Genomic DNA, 13,976 nt, shown 5'->3' on the forward strand with positions numbered 1-13,976 from the left:
CGCAGTTCATTATCATTCCGCGAGGGGCGCCATCGAATGTCGTACAAAAAGTCGTATGAGGGTTGACCTATCATGTGAGTGCGAAAATGGTAGTTCGTGACTGGAGGGACGACGATGACGATATGAGAACAACGATTCTGAGAGTGGCGAAAACTTTATCGTGCCATATCTTTACGTACATAGCAGCAATCAGAGTCGGGTAAATTTTAAAAAATTCCTGATTTTTTACTGAATTTTTTAAGTTGATCGAAAGTTTATTTCTTTATCTGTAGCAAAGACGAAATTATATTTTCATTTCCCCCACTCCCGAAATCCTGATCCTTACTGTATATAACTCTGTAGCGTGTCGCTCGAACTCAACGCGCAGGGCGCGTTTCTCGCATCGCTCAACGCTACGAGTTTCTTGATAACTCTGTAGCGTCTCGCTCGAACTCAACGCGCAGGGCGCGTTTCTCGCATCGCTCAACGCTACGAGTTTCTTGATATTTTTATGCAAACGAGCATCCCGTTTTAAGAATAAGTTTCTAAGATTTTTTGAATATTAAATGCCTAAAATATACATTTACATTATTTCGATTCTCTATTCAAAAGCATTATAATTTAATTGCTGAATGTAAGAATTATATTTTTGTTTATTGCTATTTTTGTACTAAAATTATTCGCATTGTGTAAATATAAGAATAAATTACATCAATGTGTCGAATAAAAAATTCGATAAAAATATAGTCAGGTTTTTATATATACTGATAGTGTTTTTGTTAACTGGTGTCAGTTGTACTGATACATAAAGTGTGAATTAATTTTGCATGTAACAACTGTTTCATTTCTTTTTAGGTATCAGGGTGTGGCGATACAAGCGACTGCCGAATCCGTAGCAACCTTTTATACATTGCGGGACTTAATGGTCTTCTTCGATCAATTTCACAACGAACAACATCAAAGTGCTTTACGAGTAAGTACTTACGTTAAAATTTAAGCAATAAAATATAATATTAAAGTAATACGGAATTCAATTGAACCTCCCGCGACAACAGTTTCGTCCAAAGGCCCATCCCTAGATCAGTTGTTGGCAACCCGAATCTAAATAATTCCTTGTGCAAGAATAATAAAAATGCTCAGAATGATCTAAATCATTAATTGCTGCGAATTTTAATAAATTACTTGAATTTTTTTATGTCACGTGTTGTATCACCTGACGCGTCGCTGTTAGCGAATGGGTTAATATTTATTTCAGAAACAAACTTATAATAATAATTACTACAAAAATAATTGTAGGATCAGATCAATGCCTATCCTAACATCGTCGTGACGTCATCGCCCCCCCCCATAATATATTTGGTGTGTACACACACACCCAAGCTAAAACGGCACCGCGGTGTCGCCACCGTCCTGCAGTTATGCCCGCCGGGGTGGCACCCCATGCGCCCTGGCATCTACTACTAGAGATAACGCGGGCTTTACATAAATATTTGATCGATAAAGAACAAGTTGAACATTAAACACTGTCTACCTTAAGTTGATATGAAAGAGTCAGCCTGTATATATCTGAGAGATCCAATCTTTCGTGAAAGTAATGTCCGAATTACGTGCATTGATTCGTTTCAAGTTTTACCCCGTGAATATGGAGGCCCTAAAGTAGGTCCTGAAATTCATGAAATTTCATTTTTCACACAAAATTTATTTATCATGGACTCAAACCAATATGGCGTGATCCGCGCACGTTTTCGATGTTTTACGCTTCTTAGAGGCTTAGAATCGAAAATGAAGAATTTCAGGACCTAGGTCGAAGAATTTAGAATGCAGTAGAGAGGGAGTATTATACAGTGAGATGGGAAAATATGAAAAATACTTTCACCGACGATTGAAAGAGAATGCCGGCTTGTTCCATGGCTAACAGGCGTTTTAGAGGAAAAATGTAGTTGCAGCTAAACATCACAGATGGCGACGTTGATCCGTCAAAATATAAACGGTCATGAATCAACGGGATTTCGACAGTTTAACAGCGATCGTTTTATCACTACTTTACGAAAATGACGTATGGAACACTTCAGTTCATACAATTCTCAACATAGACTGTAAAAGACTTCAACATAAATACAAATGTCGGTAACGAGACGCACCAACTTATATTACCACCTGAGTATTCAAAATGACATTACTACCAAAAAGGGTATAGATGAATTTTAGTTTATCGACGTAGATTAAATATCTCGGCGCCTTTCATATCATCTTAAGGTGATATTTAAGGCACTGGAAAATGTAATCGTTGTCGATAAAATAAAATGCATCTGTACCGTTTTAGGCAGTAACGCCATTTTGGATACTCTAGTAGTATAATAAGTTAACACGCTACATTGCCAACATTAATATGTATGTTTTCAATTGTACTACATTGGACATAACAACAATTTTTCATAACAATATTAGATTACGAATTTCGTAAGCACAACCCCTATATCCACCTGTAATATTTGAGAAAAACAAAAAAGAGATGTGCAGAAACTTTCCTTTGTGTACACAAAAGCTTCTCTTTACTTCTAAATGTGATAAAACAAAACTATATTATCAGAAACCATTAAAATGAACCATTCATTAACATGTTTTCTTATCAAATTAAATAAAAATGTCCTACATACATATTACTATTCATTTACTTAATTTCATTTTCAGATAATCGGCGATTCGAAATTGCTCCCTCTCCAAGTAAAGGAAGTGGATGAACGCGTAACTGCTCTTCGTCGAGTTTCTCCTGAAATCATTGGTACACTGGCTGATGTTCTGTTAGCGACAATGACTATTCTTTATCAGCAGTACCAAAAATTGAGAGCTTCAGAGCCTGGAGATGAAATTGCTCGAGAACAGCAACTACTCGATCTTCGGGAGCATGCCAGGGCTTTAACCAGCTTCGCAGGAACTCTTCCTTACCGAATGCCTAATGAAACGAATAGTAGACTTGTTCAAATGGAGATACTTATGCATTAATTTGTTCCATACCATTTTATTTTTTTATATATAAAGTACAGTTTACATTGTCATTGAGTAGAATATTATTAGATTGATTATTATTATAATTAAACTGATTAAACAGATGATCAGCAGTTTTCTTTTGTCACTTAAATGTTGAAATGAAATATATGTATACGCATTAAGATATAAATTGTGAATCACTCGTTGCCATACAAAATTATTACTTTGTTTATTGTATTTAACTAAGCGCTTATTCATTTAATTTTTATAATGTTCCATGCAGAATTTGACAATAACGGATTACTTTCGTAATAAATTACGTTGAATCACATATTGAGGTAAAGTGAAATTGTCCTCAAATCAGTCGATTCTAATAAAACACTTTTTTTTTAAGGGTATTGGATCGCACCGTCTGAAACTGTACACGTTAAGTGCGGGTCCGATTTTGCTGAGCTTTCCGTTTAGGCGGCATAATTTTTTATATATAGGATTCTTGATGCCGGGTCAGTCCCCAGGGACTGACGCCGCCTAGACGGAAAGTTCAATGTCACTTCTCAGAGACTGACGCCGCGCTTAACTTGTTAACACATGACTTATGAGCACCTAGAAATTGTTCTGGCACTTTCAAAATTTGGATTTTTTTAAAAAATTGTTTACTTAGCCCAGACTAGAACCAAAATAGCATCGAGTTCTCATATTTCGATCAATGTACAATTATTGAAGGCTCTAATATGAGAAACGAAAGTGTCAGGATAATTGTACAACAATTTAGAACACTTTGATAATAGATAAACTCGCATTTGAACGGGATAAAGGAAAAAAAAGTGTCTTACGCGCTGGTATGCTAAAACGATGGTAATACGAGGTCTCGGAGTGAAAATTTAGTTGACATGGAAATCACAGATGGCGCCAGAGGTCCCTCTGCCGTCAATTAGGGCCTCGGAAAACATGAATCTAGAGGATTTCTAGAGTTTTACTTCGATTTCTTTATAATTATTGTACGAAAACGACAGGTGCAGTATGCCATTTAGTACAATACCCAATATAATTCGACACAGCTGTCAGTATAAAAATAAACGTTGGCAATGTAGGTATTTAGAAAAATCTATTTTACCGACGTCCAAGTTCCTTGACGTGTTTCACTGTACCTTAAGGAGGAATGGTACGATTCAAAACAGTTCAAGTGGACCGTGCTGCCACCTAACGACAAACAATGACAACACTTGTGACGTAATCGCTGTTGTACCGTGCCGTGGATGTCACGGCTCCGCGATATCAAGCAGCCCTATCCCAGTAACGTCAAATGTTGGAGTCATCGGGCGCCGGACCTCAATACAAATTTCATACTTCACATGAAATAAAGACTTTATTAATAAAAAAAATTCATAAGAAAACAGATATCTCTTGCGCTACACAACAAAAGACTCGATATTTATAAGTTCTGTGAATTTTCGTGATGCGTATACGTATTTCATCAAATGGGAAATTCTACAAGGGCCCCGATAAGTACGGTCATGTAACTGGCTGTGTCTGCCAGTCGCTCATTGTGCATCTTCTACATCGCATAACGTCACAGCTAGCGTTTGTGGTGGAAATTTGTTGAAGTTTTATGAGAGGGAAATGTCCTCGTTGACAGCTTCACATCTTTGCACCCAAAAATAATGGAAGCTATTCAACGGAAGTCCCCAGTAATAGAGTGTGAAGTTGACAAGTGGCTAACTTTCCCTGCGTAGTTCTATTTTTGATTTTCACTAGTGATTCTCTGTAACAGTGCTGTGAGCGTTAAATAAGTAACGATATAGACTATGTTGGACCGCCGTTATAAAGTCGTGGGCTACTAGTACGGATTTTTACTCATTATTTGTATTTTTTTTGACAAGTAATTTAGAAGTCTGGTTCTGCAGTAAAAATTATATTTTCGGAAGATTGTGATTTCATCCATTCAAGTTATTCAAAGTAAATCCTGTGCCAGTATTGCCAACCGTACTATAATTATAGTGTTTGTACTATTATTTTGTCCAGTATACTATCCTTTTTTCAAACAATAATAATACGCGAATTATACTATTATTTGAGAAGAAATCTTATCATAATCAACGACAGTGATTTGACCGGCCGTCAGCCATTTGAGTAGGCAGTTTGCGTTTGTTACGCGTGAACAGTGGACCAATTGGAATTATTCATACTTATCATCAGAAACGATGGTTTGTTCTCATTGGTTCCCGATCTTGACGTCACGCCTCTCATTGCAGCCCCGCTGCATTAAATTAGATCCCCTTCCATCCTTTTCGTTTTTTTTTTTTAAGTACCGGTGAACATTTTATGAAAATATTCGAACTTTATAAGGTACACTATAATTGTCCGGATTATACTGTAATTTTGGCCCGACTGTATTATAATTTACGGGCTTGGAGTTTGCAACACTGTTCTACACAACATTTTTCGATAATTCAATATGATATTTTAAGGGACCTTGATACAAAAGCTTGGCTTGGGCTAAATCGATCGTTGCTCCTTTTTCCGAAATTACATGAACTTTTTTGCAAATCAGTCTACATTATCGACTATAGCGATCGTCACTTTACAATGTTGCCACATTTATTGTCAGGTGATGGTTTACCACGTTGTCAACAGTAACATCTCGTCAAAGCATAAATCGGTCTCTACGCGGTGTTCGCTTCATATCGATAAACCCCCCTGCCCCGTTACCTCCTGACCGATGACACTTCCAAAGTGTCTTGAATCTGCTCGATCTCGGCTCGACAATCACTTATTGTTGATTAACACCTCCCTCGCCCCGTTGACCCTCAGTCTGTTACTTTCAAATCGTAAATTCCCGAAACCACGAACTCTGCACCATGCGATCAGATTCCGCAAACGAAGCGGTTACTATTAATACCATTTTTTAAGATTATAATTATTTAATAAATACATTTTTATAAATATTGGCATTGTAGAATAATGTAGAGTAATGGTTNGCGGTCTGCGCGTGATTCTATTTCGCGATGCTGAGATTCGAGCTCAGCTGTTTAATGGAAGTCGATGGATTCTTAACCTATCCGGTTAACCGGAGCAAGGCATGGAAATCGCGATAATGGTTAGAATTCGGTTTTGGTCGAAGATGAAGAGTTAATAAATAAACTAGAATGAAAATGAGGATGAATCGAGCTTGCGAAGGATCCTCTACCTGGCTTGTTCAGCGGGTTGTTAATCGGTGACAGTCTCTTTTGATCGACCCGGTCGGATGACTGTGCGTGAACACCTTCGTCCCGTGACGTGCCCTAGGGTTAGAGGTCTCCTAGAAGCCTCCCGTCCAATTTTGGTATTGCAGTTCGATTTGTACGTTCCAATTATTTATCGTTTGGATTTTAAGTACATTGTAATATCATGCTAACTAATTAGATATCGGTGTTTCCGACATGACTTGTATTATTATATATATTGTGACGTGTGGATTTTGGGCCACCCGGTCACATGTTTGGCTGAGGGCCATTTAGCCCTTTTTCGGGACTTCGGAGCATTTCTGGTTCGACGGTCCCCGATTTGCGGGGAAACGTTGCGATAAGATAATTTGTTCTGAACCTTTTTTTTTCAGCTCTTACTTTTGCGATGGCGAATCCCCGAGAGGCGCCGCTCGGGATACGCACTTTTACCGTTTCTGGAAATTAATTCTCGTTTTCTAAAGGAAAAATCAAACATAATTTTGTGCTCTCGAATATTGCCTGGCATATTCAAAGAATATTCCAGCGAATATTCGGGAAAGGATTGTAGCTACGCTAACTCGGTTAGCAACCGGTACGACAACAGCGTCGACCGCGTAGAGGTCGTGGCTTTGTCGTCGCTCGCCGCTACGAGAGCCGCGTCGAGGAGGAAGACGACGCCTGCGCAGGGACGTACCAAACCGAAGAGGACAGGACCGAACGTCGGGCCCTATGAGGGGAACCGGCCGACCCCATCTTCGCCACCCTGGCGGCCCTGCCTGCGGGGGCGGGCCCTTGGTTAGCCCTGGCGGCGAAAGGTGGGCCGCCCGCAGGAATTACAGGACTACCCGGACGCGTCCTGGGATGCCGCGTCCTGGGAACGCCCGCTCGCGGCCAAGTTACGGCGACAGGGGGCGGGCACAAAGGGCCGGGCCCTTAATTGCCCGGCGCCCAGGACGCCGGACTTCCGGGCCAGGAGCCCGACCGGTCGTCGCCGAGAGACCCGGGCTTGCGGAGGTGTGCCCGGGTGGACCGGGGTACCCCGGAAGAAAATTCCAGGCGGACGCTTAGAGAGAAAGCGACGCGCCAAGGGCCCCGACGGACCCACCATCAAATACGGGCCTGCCTCTAGGAACGCGTAGCGCACGAGAGGCGCGCGCGCCACGCGCCCCGCCGTCCCTGCCACCACCACCCCACCCCGAACGCGCCATCCATCAAGCGCCAATTAGCGCAGCGCGGTGCGCGACGACTTTGGAGATTTCGGCGACAGCGGAGCGCCTAGACCAATCATCGATCGGGATAAGGATTCTGGAGTGATCGCCCGGAACCCTATACGCCTATAACCAGCCGGACACTGAACGCTCCGACCTTCTTCGCCCACGGACCATCGGACCGGACACATCGCATTTCCTGTTTTCTGGCATTTTCTACACCTTTTCTGAGACCAGAGGAAGCCACGTCGCAGCCCCGAACCACCATCCCTGGGAGGAGCGAGGTGGAGGCACCGAGGTAGCCGGCGAGCGGCGGCAAAAAAGGCCAATTTAAAGTAAGTGCCCGTTTTCTGAGTGCGCGGGGAGCCCCTTTTCGTGAATTAGAGTCCCTCGCGGGTTATCGGATTTTCTGGCATCGGTCGCGACGTAGTTTCGGGTGAAAGCTTTCCTTTCTCTTTTTGGTCGCGGATTCTCTGTTTTGCGGATAAAGTAATAGCCCGGGTTATTAAGCGACTTCAGTTCGCGCCCGGAGGATCGTGTGGCGTAAGTCTCGTGCCGGCGAAAGGAAAGAATCGGGCAGGCGAGCAGCTTTTTGGGGAAATCGGGCATAAGTCTCGTGCCGGCGGCCGGAGGGATAGTCGCGAGGGCGGCCTCTCCGCGTCCCGCGCGGGCGAGCAACCGAATCGCGTTCTTGGGGGGTAGAGAATCCGCCGGGTGAAATCAAAAGAGGAAAAGGAAAGTCCCGGTCGCGATTAGAGTTTCGAGTAGAGTGAAGGCTCCCCGGGCTAGGGCCTAAGCCGTTTCCGAATTGTCCGCCATTTAGGAATTGTGATAAAGCCCTTTTGTTCTCGCGTTTTCTAAGTATCGAGAAATTGTTCTCTTTATTATCTTTGCTTTTCGAGTCGGAAATAACCTGGCCGCCCTTATCTGAGTTCGCGGGCGTGCCAAGTAATTTTCTGCGGATTTCTGAGTGTTAGTAAATTGTCGAGTCATTGTTGAGTTGGGTCGCGACATTTTTCTGACCTTTGTTTCGAGTTCCCCGCGGTCGGAGGCGAAGAAGCCGCGCGGCGACCGCGTGGTCGCCCGCGTCGCGTTTCGAGTGCGCAGGGCGTAAGTTCCCGTTTAGCCTGTCTTTCTCCGCGTAATCTGACATGTCGAGTACCCTTATATATTTCTGGCGTAATTAACGTTTAAAGAATCTCTATTGTTTTTCAATATCTCCCGCCGATGAATTAATATTTGTTATTGCGAATTTGGCGTAAAAATTTATTGCGAACTTGGCGTAGTATTTTATTGCGAATTTGACTGCGATACCCTTATTTTCATGACCCATGTTTCCTGTACTTTATCTTAATTTTGTCTATCTTGATTTTCCTGTGTATCTACTATATTTGTCGTCAAGCGAACAGCGAGCGAGTAATCGCGAACCTTTCTGAAAGTATTTATCTTAGACCACCATTATAATTATCTTTAAAGAGCGATCGCGAATATTTTGGAAATCGTTTATCTTAGACCCAGATTTACCAAAGTTAGAATTTTGAGTAATCGCGAATATCTCTGAACTTATTTACCTTAGCCCCGAATTTATTAAGGTTAGAAATTCGGGTAATCGCGAATATTTCTGCAATTATTTATCTTAGACCAGAATTTATCCAAGTTAGAATTTCGAGTCAGTAAAGGACTATTTAACATCGAACTTGGCTTTTAGGACAGTGTAGGACTAGTTAAGTTCGTCAAACTTATCGAGTATTCCGGCTCGATCCCTTTTTCTATTTTGTAATGTCCTGTTACCTCACCTCGCGCATTTCCTTATATTTTCCTGAAGCTTGTAATTTTCTGGGAGCGATTTTCTCTTCGCTCTCGAACGAGTCGGTCCTATAGCGCCCTGTAAATAGGACGGACTATTGGAAATTCATTAACGATCCCCTAATTTTTCTCTTTCAATTAAAACGTTATTTTCCACTTATTCGAGCGTTGAGTTATTTAATTGTCGGTCTGTCCAATTTTGCCTTCTTCTTTTTCCCTTTGCGTTTCGCGTTAGGATCAAATAGTGGTGTCATGTAACCAGTAGTGTTTTGAGAAGAGGTCCGATAACTTTCCTTACCCCGCCCTCTCTGAATCTGGCGCCTGCGCTCTGAGCTAGCCGGCCGCGCCGCACCGGGCGCCCGTGCCGAGAGCCGGCCGAGAGATGTTCCATATAAATTGGGAATTTTGAGACTTTGGGAGATTTTGTGGCGAATTTTGGAGATTCGGCCTCCGTGGGAGGCCTGGCGCCCAACATTTTTGTGTAATTTGGGGAAACGGCTCGGAGAGTGCCCTGGTGGACTCCTGGGACTCGCGAGTTCGCGCTTCGGGTAGCCTCTCGAAGGGTTCCGGTGGGCTTCGGGAGGTTACGCATTGGTGGGGGAACGGTAGTCTCTCGGCAGGCCCCGCCCATAGCGACCGGCCGAAGGTGATGTGCGCAAGAGGCCGAGGCGCAGCGGGCCTTGGCACGGGGTAGATAGACCCCGGTAGAAAAATTGCCACGACACAATATATTAAAGCCCCTTAAAGATTGAATCTGTACGATAAATGTTCATCGATTCACCAATGCACAATGATCTATCGAAATATTAATATCATCAGACTAACAAATGCACTGAAAATCTATAAAACTTATAAATATTGCTAATTTTTCTGAAAATGTAATGAGTCCTATTCTTTTAGTACTCTTTGCAGCATGTAAATTAAAATGTAATGGTACGGTTTTGGCCGCGCAAAATGCACCGTCCTTTCCACACTGTCGTGAGTCCGAGCCGCGTAAGAATTTTCCGGAAATATTAAATCGCCAGTTTCCGATGTGCGATGACCCGAGTAAGAGAGAGGCAGGCGTGCGAATTAGAAAGGGATTGCGATGTCTCGTGCCGCGCAGACAATGTTTCGGATTCTTGCGCGTCTCAGTTTCGGTCGCTCAGCTGATCGAGGCCGAAATTCCGAATCGAATTTGTGTTACGATGTCTTGAACGCGCCGAGATCCTTGAATTAATTTTGATTAACAGTTAGTTGATCGATTACGCTTTTCGGCGACGGACTTAATTTTGGATAGGAAGTGTTACGTGGCGGCCGAGGGGTTGCGAGGCCGGGGGAAATATTCGGGTTTTGCCTAAAGAGGTCTTACCTCGTACGTCTACGTATCGATTTAGATATTATTGTGAGGAGATGGTCCGAGCGGCTAAACAAAATCCTCTGGTGGGATTTGTAGGAATGAGGAGCTGAGGAGGGCTCAATAAATGGAGGTTATCAATAAGTTGACAAGGATTACTGTATTTGTCTCTTGTCAGGTGGTATTTCTACAAGTCGTGGGGATTCGTCGGGGTCCTCGAGTATAATTCTTACGGATTGGTTTCGTTCCGCGTTGCGGAGCTTCGAGTGACGCAATAAGGCGGTCAGTGGCAGTAGGTCACTGGACGCCTAATATGCTAACATGACGTTTCTTGCGTTTAGAATTACGAGGTTTGCATGATTTTAGCACAAGGAAAAATATTGAGATGTTTGGACGAAGGTACAAAAAGGACAATCTATCCAGTTATCCGAAGCTAGGCATGGAATTCGTGTATTTTTAGTTAGGATGAAAGATGAGGTTAGGATGAAAAACGAAAGTGACCTGATCTTGCGAAAGGGCCTGTACCTGGCTTAATCACCGGCCAAATTCGATAACGTCCTCCTTAGATCGATCAACCGGATGACTGTGGGTGATCACTTTCCGCCCGTGACGTGCCCTAGGGTTGGAGGTCTCCTCGAAGCCTCCCGTCCAACGGATGTAGTAATGCCGCCGTCCCTTCCTGGCCTCATCCTCTTATATTGCCGGAGTACCGAGCAGCACAACTGTAGCTCGGGATGCAAGTGATTCTCCGAGTTCGATGGTTTCGGTCTTAGACTCGCTAAGAACTGAGAGCCGAGTACCAAAGACTCCAAACTCGCGGTCGATGATGATGATGGGTCGCGAGACTCGGTGCAAGACTGAGCTCTGAACCGTACTGTGCGTTCTGACTTTTCCAACTGCTTTTTCCAAAAGTGGTTGATGGTTTTTATCGGTGAATTTGGGATGGCGCTCCAATTGGTGGGGGTTCCATGATCTAGATGAGGACGATGATTGCAGGGGGGGTAGGATGTGTTGCATGTCATCAGGATACACTTGGGCCCGGTTGATCGCGACCTGGTCTACTTGGGTCGGTGGCGCGATCTTCGTCAGGCCAACTCAGGGCTTCCTTTCGCAAGCGTATGTTAAAATCGCGTGCTAATTTATGGAATCCCATGGCTACCTTTCGGGTTGCCGGGTTACGACTATTTCGTAAAGGGTGCCTACGTAACAGAAGTGAACTCTCACATTGACGATTTATCTCACAAGAGCACGCCAGATGTTCATCATCGAATCCGAATGAAAAGGATTCAAGGCGCGGGTGAGAATTGGTTGGCTTTCGGTCCATAGTATTTCGGAATCCTGTTATTCGTTCAATTTCAATCAGTTCTTGATTCTCTAAATGATTTGAATTATCTTATTTGATTCCTGGAGCTTCGTTCTACAGGTATTAGTTTCAACATAATTTAGATTATCCAGCTTCGGATATCCACTGGCATAGGGTATTCATGGTTGGTAGGATCTTTTGTGACAGGGTTCTTGTGCACTTTTTCGTGCCGCGATTTTATCTGTGCAACTGTAAAAGCTTGGCAGACGGAGGCGGTCACAGTAATAGAGCCCGAGTTGCCCAATAAGCACAAACAAGTTAAATCAACGTTTCGGGTTGGGAAAATCAACGTTGATTTTTAGTTAAAAATGTTACCGTTGCATTTCGTCGTTATGAAGACATCACTATTTAGCTTCCAGTTATTAAAAGATGGACAAAAGACGTAAATAAAAGACATTATTTATACCTTCGAATAAGTCGTTAGGATAACAGTAGAATATAACTACTTATAAACATATCATGGAAAAATAACGTTATAATTCCGTAAAATATAATAACTCTATATTTTTATGGAGTTTTTCACACTTAACGTCTCATTTATACAACTTTTAAACAAAACATTGAAAATAAACGTTGAGAAATATTACAAAATATACGTTTAAAAGCCGTTAAATATTATGAATTATTTTACTAAGCTTTCATGGTTTAATAACGATTATTACTAACGATAGTCAATATTGAAATATAATTTGGTTATTAAATTAATTTTGACGTTAAACTAAAACGTTATAGTTTGTTTAGAAACTAATTACACAATTAATTAAATTTGTTCTCGTTGATTTGACGTATATGTTCAATAATGAATTTGACGGTATTAATTCATTGACATAATTCACGTACGGTACTTAACGATCATTTCACTTCGACCGATGCTCACTCGGGATTGTCTTTTTTTCACCCGTTCCATTACACGTTAGCCTCCGATCAAGTGCGGTTTATTCGCGAAGTTTCGCTACAATTTTGGCGACGCGGGGTTGTGGGGTTGAGGGGTCACGAGGATCTGGGTTCGAGGCGACGCTAGTAGCGATCTGATTACGAACTCTGAACGAATTCGTAAAGGATATGTAATACTTCCTAACATTTATTTTTCATGTACTAAAGAAATTGCATGTTCAACATTTCAATTTTCTTACTGAATCATAACGTCATGTTTTAGTCACGTATGCATAAATAGTTAAGGCGTATTAGTCTTCGTAATGACTACTTTTTGAAAAAATATATTGAACATTTATGTGATTTTATCAGTAGTTAGAAAGTCAGGAAATTACGCTGTAACAATCTTAATTATTTCAATTCAAAACGTTTATTCAACGGGAATAAAGATTTAAAAACGTTAATTAAACGTACAGATGTATAGAGGTATGTTTACTGATAAAAACAATGATAGGAGTGAATTTAAAAACATTTTATCTTCTTAAAACAAATTTGAACGTGATTTTTCAAATGTTTGCCGCTTTTACATATTGCACTTCTATAAGAAACAATAATACAATCTAGCTGGATTCTGATGCAGTAGGTAAACCATATGACAATACTGCGTAAGTCAATAAGAGCCCAAAAAGATCTTTCCGTAAAAATATTTTGTAGCTACGGCGATTTGTAACAAAAATAAGATTGACCACTGATTTTCAACATTTCACTGAGAACCTTTTTCTAAGAATTATGCATCTATTAAAAAGTTATCTCGTGGGCAAGTTTTTCTCTTGATTCGTTATATGATCATGGTCTACATTTCTGGACAGTTGGGGTCCGAGCGTGTTCCGCATTGTCTGTCAAATCGACAACGATGCATACGTAGTGCGTCGTAACTGAAATCGTCTTTTTTTGGTGACAGTAAAAGTAGCAACGGTGTTATCATTAACAACAGAGTCGTCGAATATTGAATCAAGAAGCAAACATAAACTATCTAGTGGTAAGTGCAATTATTTTGTTTTGGAAATAACCACGTGGTTGCATCATATGCAAATAGTCAGTCATTGTTACTATAAATGTCGTAATTTTATTTTACAAGTTTCATTAATTCTAATTCAACATCTGTTACGTCCCACGTAACGCTCCCTGCGCGTGCGTTTGTAATAAAAAAAAAATAAATA

The 13,976-nt window shown here is 41.8% G+C and overlaps 1 protein-coding gene across 1 annotated transcript in view; it reads left to right on the top strand.

Annotated features, from left to right (window-relative positions):
* The window catches only part of LOC105699273 (nuclear pore complex protein Nup93), a gene marked incomplete at its 5' end in the record, with an annotated part of 26,248 nt that extends 22,990 nt beyond the window's left edge, over window positions 1–3,258 (top strand). Inside the window, 2 exons of the mRNA XM_023433024.1 lie at window positions 835–952; window positions 2,671–3,258. Coding sequence (XP_023288792.1) covers window positions 835–952; window positions 2,671–2,982 — 430 coding nt within the window. The remainder of the gene's footprint in view (window positions 1–834; window positions 953–2,670) is intronic.
* Window positions 3,259–13,976: the final 10,718 nt, after the last annotated feature.

Source organism: Orussus abietinus, unplaced genomic scaffold (assembly GCF_000612105.2).
Source record: "Orussus abietinus isolate OABI.00-Male unplaced genomic scaffold, Oabi_2.0 scaffold500, whole genome shotgun sequence".
Classification (NCBI taxonomy): Eukaryota; Metazoa; Arthropoda; class Insecta; order Hymenoptera; family Orussidae; genus Orussus; species Orussus abietinus.